Consider the following 22,473-nt stretch of genomic DNA (forward strand, 5'->3'; position numbering starts at 1 on the left):
TATCGCGAGTCCCGATATAGTTTTACTATCGGAGGAAGCGGGCTCGTCACAATATTACACTTTCCTTCTCTGCAGTTTTTTATCCAAAATAATGAAATACCCAATGAAACTGTTCCCGGGTAGTCTTTTTCTTATTAAATACCATCAGGAACGTGTTTTTCTAGAGCAGAAAGTTGTATAAAAACTGCTCGAGTGAAGTATCAATACGGTATCTGTGTGTAGACTATGCCTACTGTAGTGTTACTGTTAGACTATGTCTACTGTAGTGTTAGGGCTACATATTAATTATAATAGAGGCTACGCATAGGGTCGTTGTACTTATGGTAACAAATATAGGCTAGGCTTAATGTTAGTTAGGAATGGGCCTAGGTAATGCTGCGCACCACTGACGAAATGAATGCCGTAATCACGACTTGACAGTTGACACTCGTGATCTCTAAATTAGTCTTGAAGTGGAAATGTTCAAACCACCTCGACTTTACAACGAGAACAAAATATAGGATGTGTGAATCGTAATTACATACAGCCCCTAGGCTAACTCAGTAACTGTTGTTAGAGTTGACTAGACTAGGCCTAATGAGGTAACCAATGTTGGACGGACCGTTTAGTAGAAAAAAGGAACAGGAGGGACACTCAAGTCCCTATCAAGGACCCTATAGGAGAGGGAACAAACTGAAGACACAAACACTCAGACCCGATTACAATGCTTGAAGTGCTTGTCCCAAGCATTCTGAAACCCATTCACACTACTTGAAAGTACAACTTTCTGAGGCAAACTGTTTGAACAAAAAGTTTGAACAATTTGGCTAGTCAGGCCTATTAGTTAGCATCCGTAAGTTAGGCTAGGCTAATTTTTTTACGGTTTATATATATGATATTTTGTGCACCCAGATTTATTTGTCGGAGATCTTACCCCCCCCCCCCATTGTGTCGGAGACCTTAGCCCCTGTGTTGGGGGAAATCATGGCGCCACCCCAGTTTTAACAATTACATAGATAAATGAGGAACAAAATGTATGGAACTTAGAATGTTGCTATCTTTTTTTTCAGGAGCCCAATAGTTTAGGGACTTTCTGAAGAGAAACCCGATTGTAGTGGAGAGGGTTGGGAACACTCTGGGAAAAGAAAAAGCTATGTTTACAGTCGATCTACTATAAAAAAAAAATGGTTCAGAGACTATAATGCGTATATCAGTTCCGAGGCGGTGGAAAACTGGGAGGACATTCTTAATGATGGTAGTCGCATTTTCAACTGTGACAAAAGTGGGTTTCCACTGGCAGGAAGCAAGGAGAGAGTTTTGGTCCCAAGAGAGACAAAGAACATCTACCAGTTGAGCAACATGGACAAAAAGCAAATCACCGTCCTGGCCTGTATGAACGCTACAGGTTTTTTCTTGGAGCCTATGTTAATCTTCCCGAACAGCCGCTTCTGTTATGACCCCCTGTAGGGTGCTCCAGAGGAATGGTGTGTAGGACAATCCTGGAACGGCTGGATTAACACAGAAGTTTTTTACGAATGGATCGCCAATTTGATTTGACTGAGCGTTAGGAGAGAGGACATCACCTTCCCTATCATCCTTCTAGTTGAGGGGCATAGCTCTCACATCACCCTCGAGACTGTAAACTTCTATGCTGAAAACAAATCATCCTATATTGCCTGCCTGCCCATTCATCGCATGGACTTCAGCCGTGCAATCTAAGTCTCTTCAGAAGTATAATAACTGTAATAACTCAAGCATTCCACATTGCCACATTCTACGTTTATTTGAGTCTTATATGGGAAGAGAGGAATTGTCCTTTAATATCTTTTGCCGTGAATGCTATTGTAAAAGTCAGTTCATATTCATTATAATTGAAAAATTCACTTTAAAATTTCTATTCCAGTATCCTATATAAATTTGTAATGTTCTTGCCAAATAAAACATGTAGAAAATAATAGATTTCCTTTAAAAAAATCTGACAGAGGCGGTGGGGGGGGGGAGCCCCGACAGTGGGGAAACAAGTTTATAGAAAGGGAAAAAATGTTTAGATATCTTTATGCAGGGAAATCTATCTATATAGAGGGTGAAGCACACAAAAACATTTTTGTATATTTTTTAGAGGGGTCCCCAATGTATTTTTTATTTGAAAAATCGTTGTGCGGAATTTCTTAATTTTCCAACTAGGACTATTCGTATATTCCTGTGAAAAACCTAAGTATTTGCAAGTTTCAGTTAATTGATTGAAAATCATGCAGTTTTACCACGTTTCACTTGTCAACTTTAACAAATTGTATCTTGCGATTCTTATACTCCACCGTACAAAACTTGGTATGATTTTGAAGATAGAATTACACTGTTTGCCAGCTTCAATTCTGCGTTTTGTGTACAATTTTTGTTATTGGGTGGGTCGACCATGTTCGCTAGCTTCAAATGAGTTCTATATATTCAAAGTCAATGCAAAACGTTGCAGGAACACCCCTACTCTTAGATCCCTCCCCCAAGACAGCATCACATATAACCCTAAACCTGCTGCCAAAAAATCTGGATCAACCCCTGTATTTTGTTGGTAGTTCAAGTTATAATTAGTTGCCTAAAGAGCTATGAGTTAGTTTGTGAAGAGAGGGTAATGGGCACAAATTTATCAACAAAACCACAAACGTACCGATCATATGCGTACGAGGTGGGGGTGTCTGCCCCCCCCCCCCAAAAAAAAAAAATTCTGAAGACCTAAGATACGGGCAAAAAATCTTTGCAAATTAGGGCAAATGATAGCACCATTTTGCATATAATCCCCCATATATAAACCAAAATTTTCAAAGGGGAGGGGATACTCCATTAGACCCCCCCCCCAGGAAGACGGTCTGAAGTCGGGCAACAGTTCGACTTTCCGTCAAGAACGGTTCTCTCCCCTCTCAACCTTGCGGCAAGTAGTTCTACCCTTCCCCTATCCCACCCACCCCAGTCAGAAATGAACATTTCTATAGTTACCCCATTATAGTAGCTGTGATTGCCATCCCATCACCACCCCACCACTATTATAGCCTATTCTATATTAAGTAGGGCATATGCTTTAAGAAATATCAGCTTGAAGCATATCAATGATGTTGATGCACGCAAGTCTACTGAACCGATACTTAGAATGCATCTGTCGGTCTGTCCATTGATGTAATGGGTTGGTCCTGTCCCTAAATACCCTTTCCCTTCGTAGAGCTCGTTGGTTTTCTCTTTCAAGCAGCCCAAAAGCCCTATACATAGCCATCATTGGCATCCACATTAAACACCTAAATAAGCAATGATGTGTTTTGATTGAAATTTCCCGCCTAATTGACATGTGACACTTAAGAACATACTTAAGAGTGTTGCTGATCATTCTTAAAGTTAAGAACGATTTCAGGACAAAGATAAAAAGGAATTATTCTTAAGTTGCTTTATGAAATAGAAGATAAGAATGTTCTTAAAGTTAAGGACAATTACAGACTTAAGAAAGATTATTCTTCTTTAGTCCAAGATAAGAATGTTCTTAACTTTTATGAAATAGGGCCCAGGTCTTATAAGAATGGATTTACTTAAAATATTTGGTGACAAAGTTAACGTTAGCGATCCACTCTGATTTTATTCTTACTCGTTCGGAGTCGTCGAGTCGAGTCGTGGTTTTCCCTTTTCCCGCAATATTACGTTGTTTTATTTCAAATAGTGGTATTTGAACCAATGTGATATTGGCAAATTAAGTTAAAGGCAGGATTCCTGATTTAGTGAAATGGTAAAGTGAAAGGTAAGTTTTGTCTACATTATTCGTAATAACGCCAAAAAATAAATCAGTAAGTTATAAAAACGGTATCTTTTAATTTATTTCGGTGCCTTCCATCCTTGCAAATAAATCCACATGTTGATTTTCTGTTGCCGCACAAATGTATTACCACAATAACTAGCAAACATACAGAACCTATGTAGCGTCTGTGTAGTTGTACTTTAAAATAACATTTTTATAACATTTATCATAAACAACAACATGCAAAACAACGCTTCACCAAATTATATACTAATATAAACTACAGGTTAGCAAAAAGTACAATTAAATACTGTAAACTTTGCGGATGCATATTGGTCTAACATATATGCGTTTAAACAAGACTATAAATAAGTTGTGTTGCCATTTCAAAATTGTTAAACCGTGATGAATACTAGTAATGTTTCTATCCTCTCTTGATGCCGACAGTTGATCTTCAAATCGAATTGACTGTACTTTCTCGCTTCTCATTTTATGTTTAGTTTCACGATCATCAGACAACCGAACGTAAACTTACACATTCGTGTGTTTTATACCTTCCTGATGTGGTTGGGCGGTTTGTTACCGTGGCGACAGTTTGAGATGAGCTGTTGTTTGTTTATTTTGTGTTTGCCACGTAGGATTGCTAGCCTTTCTGCTGTAGATCTACAGTTGCATGGTCTAGTAGTTCAAATTGATGGTCCTCTTGGTGAGCATTGAATTATGGGATTTTATGATGGATTTCATATTTTTCGTATGCGTATGGCATTTATATATATATATATATATATATATATATATATATATATATATATCTGATTGATATGAAATTAATTATTCTTTAAAATGAGGTTCTTCAGCCCTTCTGTTATTTGGAGCTGTTATACCGGTGGTATACGAGCTGTATGTCGCTATCCACTGCTGTGGTTCGTAACAGATCCATAGTATGGCTGTGGGTCCTAAATAATTGATCTCTTCTATTCAGAGTATAGCGCTGTAAATATCTCAATGTGCTACTTGTGAAGATATGTTTAAATGACTTCGTCTTCAATAATTACGAGAAGAATCGCATACAGTTATTCTATTTCGGAGATTCCTGATAGGTGATGACGAGTCATGTACAAATGTTAAACGAACGGTAGTCAGCGTTGGTAAACTGTGCTAATTATCGCCTGTTAAAATAACGTACGTACGTTTTGTGTGAATTAGGGTGTACGCAGGTGCACAGAACTGTCTGTCAGAGATACCTCAAAGATTTCAGTAATTTCTGAAATGCACGCGCGGGTTGTTGATCGTGTAAACTGACATCTCGTGATCGTGTTGAAGCAGTACAAAAATCAGCAATAATGCGTGTAAGGTTGTTCTTTCATGATGTACCCAAGTTTTGCTGCGGGTCTTGGCGATTGATACTCGACCTTTACCTCATTTTTGTTCACATACTCATTCTTATTACCTGTGAAAGTTGCAATTCCATGCAATCCTTCCTCTAAGAGTTATAGCTAAAACTCCCCCTTCTTTCTTGTTTTGACTTTGACCTCCGACGCTGGCTTTGAACTAAGTTACCATGGTAACCACATATTTGATATTACTTGACATATTCACATGTGAATTTTGAAGTGTGAATGTGAATGTGCTGAAGTTATGAATCTCGAAGTCAATTTAATAGTTCGCTTTCAAGAGATAGCACAAGCTTGCTTCGAGCCTAGTTTGATGTGTGACATTTGACCTTTAGTTGACCTTCAACCTCTGTTACCATGGTAACCACATATTTAATGCTTTACATGCTCATAATGTCTGTGAAGGTTGCATTTCAATTCAATACTTTTAATAATAATAATAGTAATAATAATAACGAATATGTATAATACGTTCGTATCCATCCAGAAATTGACACTCATGCCTCAAAAACCAATGAACTTCTATACAAAATTAATATACAGTGTCCATGAAAGCTAGTCGGTAAGTTGCTTTTTAGAGAAGGAGACACTATTAGCCGTCTTGATCCAAGTGGTAACATATTCCACATTCACGGTGGAGTAACTGTAAAAGATCTTCCTCCCAAAAATGCGTGGCTATACAAATTTCAAATTCTGCTAGATCGAAGAAAACAACCTGAGAAATCTGTTCAAGACTCTTTTTTCCAGCTGGTTGTAAACACTATTTTACAAAATCACTGAACTATGGGTTACTCTTACCTAATATTATCTCTTTGAACGAAAGCAATGATAGTTCTTACAGCTAGTCAAGCCGTGTTGTTCTAACTACGGCCAATCTGACGCGAGGGTAACAAGTATCGGTACGCCCCGTGATCGAGAGATGATGATTCTGATGATTTTGATGATGACTTTAAAGATCATAAATTTGTCGTAATTATTGATGTCTCCTTTGCTTTACTAAATCAAACACATGCGGATGAACATTTAACGATGAGAATAACACCAGGCGTTATTGCAAAAGATTCAGAATGTTATAGTATCGCCTTAATTTATTTAAAAAAAGAACAGGCCAGTGACATGGCGTGTTATGCATGAACCAACCCAATTTTGTTAATATACACATTTGAGTTTCATAAGTCCGGGTTGGTGCAAGGGGGAAGAAGAGGGTTTGGAGAGTGTGTTCGTCAACGACTCATCACCTTAAATGTTGGTAATAAAAGGAACTATTATAGAGTTACTGAATTAAAACAGTTGGTGTTGCCCAGCTTCCTTATGTATCCGTATCTATCTGGCCGTTCAATGAGAAGTAGAGTGCGATATGACCCTATTGAATAAGTGGCTGCGTTCGACTGGAAGACTCCAGACGACCGAGTAAGTCTAGGCGGCCAGATGACGCGATGTACTTAACACAGAAAGTAAGCAACTCATACCATGAATTTGTCTTGTGTGAAAGTGGCAAGTGTGATGCACAGTTTCTATGTCTAGTAACAGTGTAGGCTATGATGGAAAGTTAATGTACACGCCATGGCAATTTCTGGCGAACAAACAAGTTTGAACACACACGCATTGTCACATGTATGACGAATTACTGGTTTTCCGTTCGAGTGAGCTAGTCACCATGCTAGTGCGTTAACGGGTACCAACTTGAACGAATAACTACTCCAGTCTAGAAGTGTGATGCAACTAGTGATACCTATTAGAAGATTGTTAATTGCGTTCCGAGTATTCACTTATTCAATTGAACTATTAAAGTAGGGGATACCAATGAGCATTGTCACAAGATCAATAGAACAGGACGGAAAATTAAACAGCAATAGAACTATAAATTCTTAGATAAACAATCAGGGGTAATTTTAAGCATTCAGCCATAACATTTCCGTCTGTTCTTTACCCTGAAAGTATTGTGAGTTAAATTAATCTAACAGTACTTGTCGAAGGAAACCACTATTCATAGTAATACTTATGTTACTTTAGAACATTCAGACTATAGAATTGGATGGGAAATAGTTTACTTTTAATATCTTTGTGACAATGTTAAAAGTGAACCTGTCAATCACCGACATATTAAAAAAAAATACGCTATTTAAGATGTGGTAACACAGTATGAGTAGTTCCTTATGTTAATATTGTCTTATGTTATTTAATTGGTAATGGAAAACGTGACACATGAAAAGAAGAGGTCAATTTTATATGTTCTATATTTTTCTTGGGATTTTACATCTTGAAATTGATTTGAAAATTATTTTTCTACTTTTATTTGGATTTTTTTTTCTATATGTAATGTCATAATTAGTTTAGCACAAAGATACAAATCGATGTCGACATATACCACGGTCGATTCACTGTATTTCGCTGTGCTGATATCATGTACATATGAGAATCATGCATTAGTTAAGGAAATGTAACATCATGGCCCATGAGACATCGGTAAGAGCTCTTACGTTTGAAATAACATGACGCGTTAACTTGTTGTTAATTGTCTTAATCTTGAGTTTCAACAGCACATGCCACTCCTCAATAACACCGATCTACACTGGTCGTATTATCATTTCTGTGTATTGCAAGTTGCACTCATATCCACTAAGATATCTCCAGTAGTTGTTCGTGCCTCGAGTGGAGCTGCCGTAGTCTCCGTTGAGGTGAGAATAAGCGCACTTACCACAGCCGTCTCCGACAGGGAAATGCTCGCAATAATAATCATAAGTACGGCAATAAGAATTAGACCTATCATGATCATGGTTCCCGAACCACCAGGCTGATCCATGTTTCTCCGCACAGTCAAAATCACTCCACCCGTCATTGTCTTCGTCACGTGTGCTGAATGGTTTGTTGTTGCTTAACGACATAGCATCATAACCTACGGATTCGGGGGGAAAATTCAAACGTTACCTGCACTCCATCGTTCCGTAATTTGTATTACTTATTGTTACTATTGGCACTTTTTCTTGTAACATGTTATTTCTTACAGCAATAAAAAATTAATTTCATTTCATATGTATTAACGAAGGAATACACCACATCAGTCTATTATACGAAAAAAAGAAAGAAAAGAAAGCCATACCTTGGCGTTGCCATTTTTTTTTTGTAAAACTTTCACTAACAGGTCTTGACCTTCGTGTATTTAGTAAATTGCTCAATTTTTTCCCATGTAAACATTTGTTTACATTGTATTATCATTAGAAATCACTATATTGTTCTAAATTTTCCAAACTTAATTTAGAAATGGAAACCGAATATTGGGAATTTATTTGTGTTTGCTTGTTGTTTTCATCAGTTCATTAAGTTGATAGTTATTTGATCATTCAGTGTTTAGTGCCCGATGTAGTAAAGTTTCTTACGATGTTAGTTTCCAAATTCTCAAAGTTAAAGGTATTCTCTCAGCTAGAATTTTTTTTAGAGGGCGGGCCAATTTCATAGGTTTCGCTAGTACACCGTTACTCCAGTTTCTGACTTGGTCACGTGATATGTAATATACTGCCACTGTACAGTGTATATCCTGTTTATAAATGTACGTAATGTATAGCACAGTTTCAAGCAGTGTTAGCATAACACACGTCACATGTATATTGCGGTCTGTCTTGCGGTCGCCGCGCTGTTTAGGTGGAAGGCACAGGTTGCTTTATTGTGGGTCCCGATGATAAAAGCAGTGAGCGAAAAGGGACAGAGAATTGCAGGCATGAAAAGTGTACTTAAGCTGGTGCTATGTGGAATGGGTCTCCAAAAACGATATACTGGAACAGAGATCGGGTATCGACAAAAAGACCAATGCTACCTTCGCGGAGTATTTACTGGCAAATCATGCGAGAAGGTAGGCAGCAAATTATTCTAACGACTAACGTTATATATTTACTATATATTTAGGCTACAATATACTGTTTACCGGTCGAAGTGTTAGGTCTACTGTAGGCTTCCTTATTATATTGTTCTATAGATCGATGCTAGGCGTACTTAGGAGTAGCTAGGCCGACAAACTAAGGCAACTAATACCCCGAAAGGCCTTTGCTAGTAGTAGTAGTAGTAGTATAGTAAGTATTGCTAAGTTTGGAACACTGCGAAGTTCGGACACCCCTAAGTAATACACAATTTCACCATGACAACCTACGACAAGAGCCAATTGCACGAGAAAATACGAAGCTGCAGTTATTTTTTCTCCAAAATGACCCAACCATATCAAGTATATTTTTCAGGTGATTTATATAATCAGATATAGTTTTGGGGTGTTTTAAGTCTTAGGTGTTCGAACTTCGCAGTGTCCATGCTACTGCAGTGCGGGCTGCTGTACTTACTGTAGCCTAGCCCAGGCCGGACATTTTTTGAAATGTTAGTTATGCTTTTCTACTTATATTCGCCTAGTAAGCATTATCAGTATGGAAGTATGCGGTATCATATGTGTTTGGTTAATGATTCGGTAGTTTTGCAAATATGAATAGGCCTTAGCCTACATCAGTGTAATATGGACATGTATTGGTAGGGAGATCTCCCCACAAGAAAATAAGCCTTGAAACAAATGCAACTTCTCATGAGCGGAGCAATAGCAAAAGAAGAACTACTGTAGCCTAGCTCCAGGACCAGATTCATACAATGATGCACAATGCAGGGCCTACCTCAATTTGGTGGTTATTCCTGTCAAGAGCATGTTTTGATCAAGCGTCTGGGCATATTTATTTTGTAACTGCAAGTCTAGTATGCAGTGAGGTACTTGGGGGACAGGGGCCTATCCTCAATAAAGTAACTGTTTTCATTTCCTACTTTAGTTTACAATCACAATTATATAGTTCCTTGCAACAGATAAATTAGTCTGACAACTTGAAAATTTACTGCATATTTGCCTGCATGGTCATTCTCAGTTATAGACTACTAATTTGTGTAGCCATTCCATATTTGTCTTTTTTTTGTCTGAGCATAGGTTCTTAAATGGTAAAATAACCTCAAATCTGCTGAGCAACTCCAAGATGAACTAAGTTACTAAGGCAATGGGTACTTTTTACATTTTAAAGTCTAATATGCATAGGCTAGGAATTTTTACTTTGCTTCACTTGCTCGCCAATCCGCATAGCCACTTTAGCTATGGATGATTCTTCACTTGCACAGACAAAATGTACGCATAAATTGAAACCCTTTCTATTCCAAAATAGAGAATTGCCTAATACCCCCAACTTGGTAGTAACTTAAAAAAGAAAACGGTAGCGGCTACCTCATTTCCTCGTTACTGTAGTGTAAAGTCATATAGGTAAGTTTTCTAAATGAAAGTCAAAAGCCTTCTCAGAAAGAAGCTACAATAGCTCTACATGCTCCTTCGTTGAATTAGTGAAGAATACTGTACACATATTGATGCATTCATAACATGACAGTTTGCTATCTGTCACCCACAAAAAGAATGCAAGTGGCAATGCGACACATTCGCCTAGCGGCTATCCAAAATCAATATGCAATGTAAAAAAGAAATACTCCAACCAACTAATGATGCAGAACAAGTTTTATAAATTCAACTTCTTAAGTGAATAGGTATTTATTGAGGAGGAACTTTCTCCTTAAAATAATAAAAAAAAGGAACATGCAAAATAAAGGTTACAGCGTTCTGTAATACTGCTTAGGAACACGTAGGACTCCTGAATACTTAGAGATAACAGATTGCTTTGGCGCAATCTTTACCAGAGGATAACATATACTACATTTAGCTTAACTACTGAAAAGGTTAAGACTTTCCAAAGTTTTGATACCCCTGGATCTTTTTCAATTGCGAGAGAGCAAACTGGCACGTATAAATTTAGTCTTAATATATATTAATTGGATATTCTTTTCTCTATAAAAGAATGAGATTACCTCTTCTAGTCTGAAGAGCTTTCCCCCCTTTACATCATGAAATTCTGATTTAACATTTATCTTAAAAAAAAAATGAGTTCTGAGTTGTCACTATGACGAATATTGCCTAAAGGTGTTGACAATACTTGTTGACACGTGGTTGCTGATATCAGGTTGTGGTAGGTGTTATAGTCGGTGATAAAACTATCCTCAAAAGCTTCCGGTCTTCGACCCAATGTGAGAGGAAAGTGGCACTGTATCGGAACAAAATACACAATCAGATTCTCTGATAATACTTTGTCCAAATACAATATACTAAATATGTTGCATAAATTTATAATACAAAATTTGTAACAATAAGCCATATATGAATCTTGAACAAAGTTTAGTTTGTTCCACATACAAACAAAAAATTGGTTAAACTCAAACATATATACATTCCTACTCCAAAGCTATGGTGAGCACATCATAACTCTCCTTTATGCACACTAACCTCATGTTCACTCCACTAAACATATAACCCCTCTCTGCCAAAATCACTTGAATTAATTTGTAATGCTATAAAAGTTACCATCACTATTACAATCATAGCAAACATCCACTTTCTTAAGGAAAGTCAATTAAGGCGTGACTTTTACTATCCAACATAATGAAAAATTACTACACAAAATTAAACTGACTTTTGTATGCATATTCACCTCCAAAAGTATACAAACTTTAAAGTGGTTGCATCCCGAATATTACATATACAGAACAGATTAATATAACAAGTTTCTACTTACAATGGTTCCAGTTCTTAAACTGTCAGACGAGCTCTGCAATACAGCTTTACTTTATCCGGTCAGGTGATGTACTTCCATCCCAACTCTGCCGACAAGCTGCCCTATCCAGAACACTAAATATTGTGTGATACTGGAATCTCCAGGGAAAAATTGTGTTTCAAGCTTTCACAGTTAAATGCCAGATATTAATTAAAGTATGCCAGCCCAGGCTTCAATACAGGTATCCTATATATAGGATCCTGTGCCCCATGATATGAAAATCACAATATTGTAGCTCCGTCTTTTTCAGCTAAGAGATATAGCAGGACTCAATCCGATGATGGTATTTTGGAGAGTGAATAAAAATCTTATCCAACACTCACTTCACTGGCTGGATGTGATGTCACACATAATTACTAGTGTATCAATTTGCATAACTTGGCAATACAATACATTGTCATCTTGACTATGTCCTGCCCTGGTAGGTTTCTTTTGTGTGCACTAGCTATGCTATGCTACCCTGTACCTTTGTATTATTATACTATGCCCTGACCTGGTGATGTTTCTTTTGTATACATACTCAATTATGCTACCTTGTATTTTTGTAGTGAATGGAGGGATTAGGGTTTATGTAAATTGTCCTACATCCTTGGATACTACTTTCCAACATCAACAACAACCAGCATTGATTAAAGTAAAAGTTACTAAAAAAAAACTTTCTAAAATAAACAGCTGACAGATTGACTTCTTCTGTCATACAAATACAAATTAACTAAATTATACTATTCTAATGTGACAATTAACTCCCTCCTTTAATAAAATGTGTCTAACACATTTATACACATCTCACATTAGGATATTTGTTTCAGCCTATCCTGCACTGAAATCTCCTTCAATTTCCTCTGCTTCTCCCTAAGCTTCCTGAAATCACACATTTCCATACACTATTGGAAATGAATTTCTTACAGCTCTTTGCTGATGAAGGATAAGAAATTGGCTTGCATTATTTCTGTACTTCTACTCAAGTAGTCAGCCCCTACATTATCGGCTCCCTTTATCACTTGGATGCGGTAACGATATGGCTGTAATGCCAGTGCCCACCTCATTATCCTTCCATTTGCCACTTTCGACTTCCGAATGCATGTCAATGGTTGATGGTCTGTCTCTATTACAAATTCCTTGCCATAGAGATATGGCTCAAACTTGAGTACAGCCCAGACTACGGCCAAGCATTCTCTCTCCATCACTGAGTATCTCATTTGACTCTTGTTCAGCTTTTTGCTAGCATAGGCTACTGGAAATTTTTCACCTGCAAACTCCTGAAGAAGGATCGCCCCAACTCCTGTATCCGAAGCGTCTGTCCGAAGTGTGAATTCTCTGTGGAGGTCGGGGAGCTGAAGTATCGGTGAGCTTGCAAGCTTACTCTTCAGTGTTTGGAACGCCTGTTCCTGGCTCTCGCCCCATCTAATCACGTTTGGTTCCCCTTTCTTCGTACAGTTAGTCAGTGGTACTGCCACGGCTGCGAAGTTTGGTACAAACTTCCTGTAGTAACCTACCAACCCTAAGAATGATCTCACTTGAGTCTTTGTAGTTGGTCTCTCTGCTTGCTGAATGGCTTTAATTTTGTCAGGTTTGGGTTTTACTCTACCTTCTCCTATAATATGTCCTAAAAATTCCACCTCATTGTACCCAATGAAACATTTTGTAGGTCTAGCCGTCAAGTTGGCTTTCTTGATTCTTGTGAAGACTTCTTTTACTCTCTGGAGATGTTCCTCCCATGTCTGAGTGTGTATCAGGATATCATCTACATAACTATGGACATTCTCAATTCCTTTAAGAAGCTTCCTCATCACTCTGTTGAATGTAGCACCAGAATTCACAAGACCAAATGGCATCATATTGAACTCGTATAACCCATCATGAGTCACAAATGCTGTTAATGGCTTCGACTCTTTTGCCATTGGGATTTGCCAGTAACCTTTGCTCAGATCGATTTTACTGAAGTAGCAATCCTTGGATAACTTTGCAAAAATCTCTTCCTGGTCTGGAACAGGCTCAGCATCAAACTCCGTGATCATGTTAATTTTGCGTGTGTCGCAACAGGCCCTCAAAGATCCATCCGGCTTCTTTAATGCTACCAACGGACAAGCGTATGGACTTTTGCTGTGCGATATTACGCCCATCCTCAGCATACTTTGGATCTCCTTGCGGATATCATCTCGAAGAGCATGTGGTATTGGATAAGGTTTACTCCTTATAGGTGTTGTATCGCTGACTTTGATGACATGTTCACCGAGCTTTGTCTTCCCCGGTAGGTCAGTCAAACTGTCTTCAAACTCTGTCAATATTTGTTGTACCTGTTGAGTTTTTGTTTTTCCTAATTGTCCGCTGATATTCACATCAGTACTTCGCTCCTTCTGAAACATAGGTGGAAGATGTATAAGATCATCTGTGAAAAATGATTTGAGTTCAGATATACCAGATTTCTCTTGTGGTTCATCTTCTAGAACCGATGTGCAGACAACTTCATACATACTTTGTATTGGCATCTCGAACATAGTAGCTGCCACTTCACGTCTGTTATATTTCTTTAGCAGGTTGGCGTGAAATGTTTTGACCCTATGGCCAAAGTCTATTTTGTAGTTCATTGTACCAACTTTCTCCACTATTGGAAATGGTCCCTTCCACTGCATAAGTAGCTTGTTCTTATCAGTGGGGAGAAGGAGGAGGACTTCTTCTCCTACTTTCATGTTTCTTACTCTTGCTTTCTTGTTGTAGTACGTTTTGTACCTTTGTCTAGACTTCTTGAGCTCCTCACGTGCTAGTTGACATGTTTGCTCCAAACGTTCCTGTAAGTCCAACACGTACTGGTACACAGTCTTCGTCTCACTTACTTCTGATTCGCCGGTCCATAATTCCTTAAGAATCCGCATAGGACCACGCACGGTCCGCCCATATAGCAGTTCAAATGGCGAGAAGCCTGTGCTTTCCTGTGGCGTTTCCCTGTACGCAAACAGTAGGGGATCTATATATCTGTCCCAATCTTTAGGCCTTTCATCGCACATCTTCTTTAACATTGCTTTCAATGTGCCATTAAATTTCTCTACCAACCCATTGCACATGGCATGGTACGGAGTCGTGGTTAATCGGCGAATTGACAATAATCGGCTAACTTCTTTCATGACGCCAGAGACAAACTGAGATCCTTGGTCAGTTAATACTTCTTTTGGGAAGCCTAATCTTGAATAAATTCCAAGGAGTTCCTCAGCTACTGACTCAGCTTCAATGGTTTTCATTGGTACTGCTTCTGGGTATCTAGTTGCGTAGTCAACTAAAACCAATATGTATCGATGTCCACGCTCTGTGGCTGGCTTGATCGGTCCTACTAAGTCTACTGCTACCCTTTGAAATGGTTCTTCAATCAGCGGCATACTTCCTAATGGTACTTTAGTAACACGACCTTTAGGGAGGGTTCTTTGGCATACATCACACGACTGACAATACCTGGTAACGTCTGCTTGCATTCCAGGCCATGTAAAGTCACTCATTACTTTATCACGCGTCTTTTTGGATCCTTGATGACCCCCTAGAATCGATTCGTGTGCTACCTTTAATACATGATCTCTGTAGTCAACTGGAACTACTACCTGCCTAAATCTGTTTCCAAATTCCACTCGAGGAGAACTAAATTCTCTGTAGAGAATGCCACTGGACTTCACATATTTATGAGTACTCCCATTTTTACTCACTTTATCATCTCCTGTTTCGGCTAACTGTCTGATTTTTTCCAAGGTGGGGTCCTGTTGTTGCTTTTCACGTAGCATGTCTGCAGTAACCTCTTCACCAATCGGGGACGATACCTTTAACTTTTTAAAGGGCTTCTCTTTTGCTTTGCTCTGACTCCTTGTCTGTGCTGCGGCAACTGTATTTGGGTCATCATCATTCCTTATTGCCATAGGCTTGGTTACATTTGGTGGTGGTTGTACTGGTTGATCCTGTGTCTGTGACTCTTCCCAATTCGGGTCTGGATTGGTAGGTTCTCGTACACCTGGGACATTCCCTAGAATTAAATCATAGACTGGATCATTCATACACAAGGCCGAAACTGAACCTGAGAAGTATGGAGTATCCACGAGTATGTTGGCAACGGGATATTGTCGTACCGTACCGTCAATCAGGATGCAAGTTTTAACGTCACCTGTCATTTGGCTGGGCTTGACGTACTGAGATCTTACAACTACACCACTGCATCCACTGTCCCGTAATACTTTAACACTTTGATTCCCTATCTTACCCATTTGAACAGGCATCGACGACAAATTCTGATCTTTACATGCGGCTGTAACTTGAGTCAATACAGTTAACTTGTGACCACAATCTAATGTGAAGAATCCCTTCTTACTTGCTTGGAATAGATGAGGATCTGGCTTTACCATCATGAATGCCCCAATGTCTGTACATGCACCGCCAGTTTCCTTTTTGTCTGGAAGGTTCTGTTCGGTCAAAGTTGAGGCGCGTTTCTCCATCATGTCACTAAATACATCTGTCATAAGAGCCATGGTTTGCATTCGCTTTGTCCTACAGTCTCTTGCAAAGTGGCCTGGTTTATCACAAATATAGCATTTCCTGGGTTCACTTCTCTGCCCAGAATACGTTTTCCCTTTCTGATTTTGTTGCGGGAACTTCTGATTGTGATTGTGGAATCTTCCGTTGTTACGATTCTGGTTCCTCGTGGAATTACTGTTTTGAGTACTTCTACTATTCTTGGAGTGACCAGGATACCAACCTCCATGTGCTTCTACATATTGATCGGTAAATTCACCCATTGTTGTGATGTTCTTCGGCTTTCTTTCTTTCAGAAATGTTTCCAAATCTTTGCTACATGAGTTCAAGAACTGCTCTCTCAATATTATGTCTTGGAGTTGTTCATAAGTAGTTACTTCCTCTAATTCCATCCATCTATGGAGATAATTCTTTAATTTTGTGACATACTTGGTTCCTGTATCTTCATGTGCAGGTCTAATATCACGAAATTTCTTCCTAAAACCATCGGCTGTAAGGTGGTATGCACGTAATAAGGCTTGCTTTACCTTGTCGTAATCTTTGGAATCCTCAAGTGAAAGTGATGAATATTCAAACAATCCACAACCTTGAATAAGTGCTGAAAGACTTGTGGCCCATACAGTATCCCTATCCCAACCTTGCAATGTGGCATAACGTTCAAATCTATTGATATATGCATCAATGTCGTCTTTCTCTTGGTTGAATGGTGGCAGTTTAGGTGGTCTACTTCTTGCTGCACTACCATTACCATGATAACCTCCATTGCCTATCTGTGCTTGTGCCTCAGCTTGGGCTTGCTTTGCTTCTTCTATCTTGAGTTGTATTTCTAACTGCTTTGCCTTTTCTCTTTCTATCTTTTCTTGTCTCTGCCTATCTTCTTCTTGTTCGTGTGCATCAATCGCCCTTTGCTTAGCTCTTCGATCTCTTTCTTCATCTCGTTCTTGCTTAAGCTTGTCCCTTTCATCATCTAAGAATTGTTTTAGTTCTACACCTTTGAGACCTAACTTTTCTCCGATTGACACAAGTTTTTCTAACTCTAGTTGACTAGTCATGACTAAAGTATAACAATGACAATGTATTGAAACCAATTACTGATGCCTGCAGTTTAGTTTAGAGTGCGCGCAATTTATAGTTACATCCGACAACAATGTAATTTCATATCATAGGTAACACAGTTGTACGATTAAACAACAATGATACACTAATTGTGTAAGTGGATTTCACGTCTGGCATAAAACATGTAAAATACAAAACACAATTAACTACTTGCCAACCAACATTACGTTAGATGTTGCTTCAGTTCTTGTCGGGACCGCCAGTAAGACGCTAGAATGGAAGTACACAGGTAGACCGACCAAATAAGAGCTGCTCTTGCGGAATTCGTCTGCGAATACAAGTAAATACAAACAATTAATATACATATAATTCACAGGTTGAATTTTATGACACCAACCAGTTATGTATTTTTCACTTCTGTCAAAGAAAATGCTTATGCTTAAATCTTGGATAGAATTCCCGGATAGGCCCCCATTTAATTGTCACCCACAAAAAGAATGCAAGTGGCAATGCGACACATTCGCCTAGCGGCTATCCAAAATCAATATGCAATGTAAAAAAGAAATACTCCAACCAACTAATGATGCAGAACAAGTTTTATAAATTCAACTTCTTAAGTGAATAGGTATTTATTGAGGAGGAACTTTCTCCTTAAAATAATAAAAAAAAGGAACATGCAAAATAAAGGTTACAGCGTTCTGTAATACTGCTTAGGAACACGTAGGACTCCTGAATACTTAGAGATAACAGATTGCTTTGGCGCAATCTTTACCAGAGGATAACATATACTACATTTAGCTTAACTACTGAAAAGGTTAAGACTTTCCAAAGTTTTGATACCCCTGGATCTTTTTCAATTGCGAGAGAGCAAACTGGCACGTATAAATTTAGTCTTAATATATATTAATTGGATATTCTTTTCTCTATAAAAGAATGAGATTACCTCTTCTAGTCTGAAGAGCTTTCCCCCCTTTTACATCATGAAATTCTGATTTAACATTTATCTTAAAAAAAAAATGAGTTCTGAGTTGTCACTATGACGAATATTGCCTAAAGGTGTTGACAATACTTGTTGACACGTGGTTGCTGATATCAGGTTGTGGTAGGTGTTATAGTCGGTGATAAAACTATCCTCAAAAGCTTCCGGTCTTCGACCCAATGTGAGAGGAAAGTGGCACTGTATCGGAACAAAATACACAATCAGATTCTCTGATAATACTTTGTCCAAATACAATATACTAAATATGTTGCATAAATTTATAATACAAAATTTGTAACAATAAGCCATATATGAATCTTGAACAAAGTTTAGTTTGTTCCACATACAAACAAAAAATTGGTTAAACTCAAACATATATACATTCCTACTCCAAAGCTATGGTGAGCACATCATAACTCTCCTTTATGCACACTAACCTCATGTTCACTCCACTAAACATATAACCCCTCTCTGCCAAAATCACTTGAATTAATTTGTAATGCTATAAAAGTTACCATCACTATTACAATCATAGCAAACATCCACTTTCTTAAGGAAAGTCAATTAAGGCGTGACTTTTACTATCCAACATAATGAAAAATTACTACACAAAATTAAACTGACTTTTGTATGCATATTCACCTCCAAAAGTATACAAACTTTAAAGTGGTTGCATCCCGAATATTACATATACAGAACAGATTAATATAACAAGTTTCTACTTACAATGGTTCCAGTTCTTAAACTGTCAGACGAGCTCTGCAATACAGCTTTACTTTATCCGGTCAGGTGATGTACTTCCATCCCAACTCTGCCGACAAGCTGCCCTATCCAGAACACTAAATATTGTGTGATACTGGAATCTCCAGGGAAAAATTGTGTTTCAAGCTTTCACAGTTAAATGCCAGATATTAATTAAAGTATGCCAGCCCAGGCTTCAATACAGGTATCCTATATATAGGATCCTGTGCCCCATGATATGAAAATCACAATATTGTAGCTCCGTCTTTTTCAGCTAAGAGATATAGCAGGACTCAATCCGATGATGGTATTTTGGAGAGTGAATAAAAATCTTATCCAACACTCACTTCACTGGCTGGATGTGATGTCACACATAATTACTAGTGTATCAATTTGCATAACTTGGCAATACAATACATTGTCATCTTGACTATGTCCTGCCCTGGTAGGTTTCTTTTGTGTGCACTAGCTATGCTATGCTACCCTGTACCTTTGTATTATTATACTATGCCCTGACCTGGTGATGTTTCTTTTGTATACATACTCAATTATGCTACCTTGTATTTTTGTAGTGAATGGAGGGATTAGGGTTTATGTAAATTGTCCTACATCCTTGGATACTACTTTCCAACATCAACAACAACCAGCATTGATTAAAGTAAAAGTTACTAAAAAAAAACTTTCTAAAATAAACAGCTGACAGATTGACTTCTTCTGTCATACAAATACAAATTAACTAAATTATACTATTCTAATGTGACACTATCATCTTTGTTTAATCAGAAAATCAAGGACAACAAGCAAATCAATGTCACCAATAATTGTGAATGCCACCATTTTATGTTCGACAAAATTTATCACATTTAATTTAAAGGATATACAATGATATTTAGTTACATGGTACAGTATTCCACAATTACTCTTGTAATAATATAATCTACTCAATGTAATATGTAATGCTAAAATACTATCTATTATAAAGTGTGCTGTGTCCATTATATTCTTCTCTATCGTTCCAATAATTTATGTGGTTACCATGTGATAGTGGGTACTATTTAAGTCACATAATGCACAATGCATTAGAAACATTGTCTAGTGGATTACTCAAATCTCCTTGCTGGTTGAGCTAACACATTATTGATCGTTCCAATGGACTTGTATCTGTTTACTCAAATTAGGCGTGAATTATTGTTTCTCCTTCGTATGTTTTAATCTATTATGATTATAAAAGGACTATTAGGATTGCAGATGCCAGTAATGCACAGGTCTAGCAATTTTATGACGCCCACTCAGACCCCTGGAATAGGTTAATTTTGATTTAATTTTGAACATTGATGCACCCCTGCGTCGTAGTGAAATTGACACATCATTGTATGTCTTTGACATACACCAAATTAATATTTTAACCGATTGGTGACCATGATGGACCCTGTATGGCACATTGACGCACACTGACGCACATATTGTAGTTGTAATGACGCACCAAATGTGCGCTTTGATGGACCCCTTAAGCCCGGGTCACATCTGCGCGATTCAACACGCGATTCAACTCGCAACTAAAATCACGCGAATCAGAAAAGTTGCTTCTGAGAAGTTGCGCTGATTAGGACATTGCTCTATTGCAAATCAACCCAAATCGACGGCGCAACTTTTATTGCGCAACAAGTTGATACCCGTGTCTAACTACGCGATTCAACCTTCAATTGTATTGCGACTTGAATCGCGTGTTGAATCGCGCAGATGTGACCCGGGCTTAAGTCACACAATTCATCGGACATGACGCATCATTCCGGGGGGTCGTTGATTCCGTCTTACAATAATTTCATCATGATATAGAAATGAAAGACATTTGCCAAAATATAACAACATCATAGGCTTCATAGCTCTACACATACACCTGATCATGCAGTTCTAAAAATTATACAAAAGGAAAGTGATTTGTGAGAGATGTAGAATGGTCGCCCATAAAATACCATATCATGTTTCTATGTTGTCTTTAAAAACTTTATTGTTCAGGGCACACCTGTAGAATATTCCGTAAGTTTTAGTCTTGGAAATAAGCAAAGTCTATCTATATTATTAAAAGCAATTATGCATCCCTGAACATGATGAAATTTGGTGACATACAAGTGTATGAACAAGCCTACTGGGACATTGCCATTGTAACATCAAACGTTATTACATTTAGTGTATATAATGTATAAGTAGATAAGTTATAATACTGTAGGTGTATACTACTAGCATAGAAATAAAAATAAAAAAAATGTTGCACATGACTATTTTAGGTTTGCACAAGATTACTAAATGAACCATTCTTGAATCCTTGCAGAGTTGACACTATACATACTGTAAATTATAAAGCAGATGTTATGAATTTATGCTGCCAATAGCAAAGTTTTGTAACTAGTAGTGTAATTACTGTTCTGTGTTTGCAAAATTGATGTGAATTGTTGACTATTTAGTAAACGGCAAAATGTAATATTCAGAAATTTATGTTGGAAGTTATATAATTTACTTTGTCAGAGATGTGCTCACACTGGGCGGCACCGGGCGACTGCACCCAGCAGTTCTGAATGCCGCCCAGGGCAAACAGTATTTTAACCTTTTCCGCCCGGCACTTTTTTGATGATAATTTAACAAATGTTACCATAACCAAACTCTGGGAGAATACATGGCACAGAATGGGAAAATTAGCACCACCTAAGCATACTTCATGTGCAAAATTTGTCCAGTGGGGAGGGGGTACCCCACCCATGAGATCCCTCTCCCAGGGTGTAGATCACACTACCGCACAATCTGCTCGGCACTCAAATATTCCTGAGCACATCCTTGTATATATATATATATATATATATATATATATATATATATATATATAACACATCAGTCTTTATGTAACCGAATAACACAGATATAACAGTAATATACTGTTGATGAATATGATAAATCGGTAGCATGTGCCACAGGTTAACGGAAAGAAATGAGGATATGTTCCAACAATTGCATCAAATGCATCAAACTGGATTTATTGGGATTACACATATCCTCAGTTATTACTGTAATCCTATTAGCACATATAGCTGTTTTAATATGTGTGAAGTCTGGTGCTTTATTACATCAGCATGCATTCATCAATCTGAAACCTTTTCTTTAAATTTTGTAACGAGCTCTACCTTTTCTGTGTTCGATCTTCATCGCTGGCACAAAAAATTAAGGGATTTCATGAATCGCTACTCGGTATAATCCGGTCGTTTGAACAATCTGATAATAACTTCTAGTGCAGCATAATGGATAGTTGAATCCGTTAGCATCTTGTACTATGCCACAGTGACTCTGGCCTACATAGTCGGAAATATGTGTGGAATGCTTGATGAACAACTATTTGAGTTG

At 37.9% G+C, this 22,473-nt stretch overlaps 1 protein-coding gene across 1 annotated transcript; it reads right to left on the reverse strand.

Moving 5' to 3' along the window:
- Positions 1 to 11,815: 11,815 nt before the first annotated feature.
- On the reverse strand, positions 11,816 to 19,818 carry LOC139973514 (uncharacterized). The gene is made up of 2 exons (XM_071980247.1): positions 19,069 to 19,818; positions 11,816 to 18,540 (listed from the first exon to the last, which is right to left on the reverse strand). Exon 2 carries the CDS (start codon positions 17,357 to 17,359, stop codon positions 12,707 to 12,709), a length of 4,653 nt encoding a protein of 1,550 aa, XP_071836348.1. The 5' UTR covers positions 17,360 to 18,540; positions 19,069 to 19,818; the 3' UTR covers positions 11,816 to 12,706.
- Between the last annotated feature and the right edge of the window lie 2,655 nt (positions 19,819 to 22,473).

Source organism: Apostichopus japonicus, chromosome 9, assembly GCF_037975245.1.
Source record: "Apostichopus japonicus isolate 1M-3 chromosome 9, ASM3797524v1, whole genome shotgun sequence".
NCBI lineage: Eukaryota > Metazoa > Echinodermata > Holothuroidea > Aspidochirotida > Stichopodidae > Apostichopus > Apostichopus japonicus.

Coding starts and splice junctions, on each gene's coding strand:
- LOC139973514 (XM_071980247.1), bottom strand. CDS start 17,359: ATGACTAGTCAACTAGAGTTAGAAAAACTTGTGTCAATCGGAGAAAAG.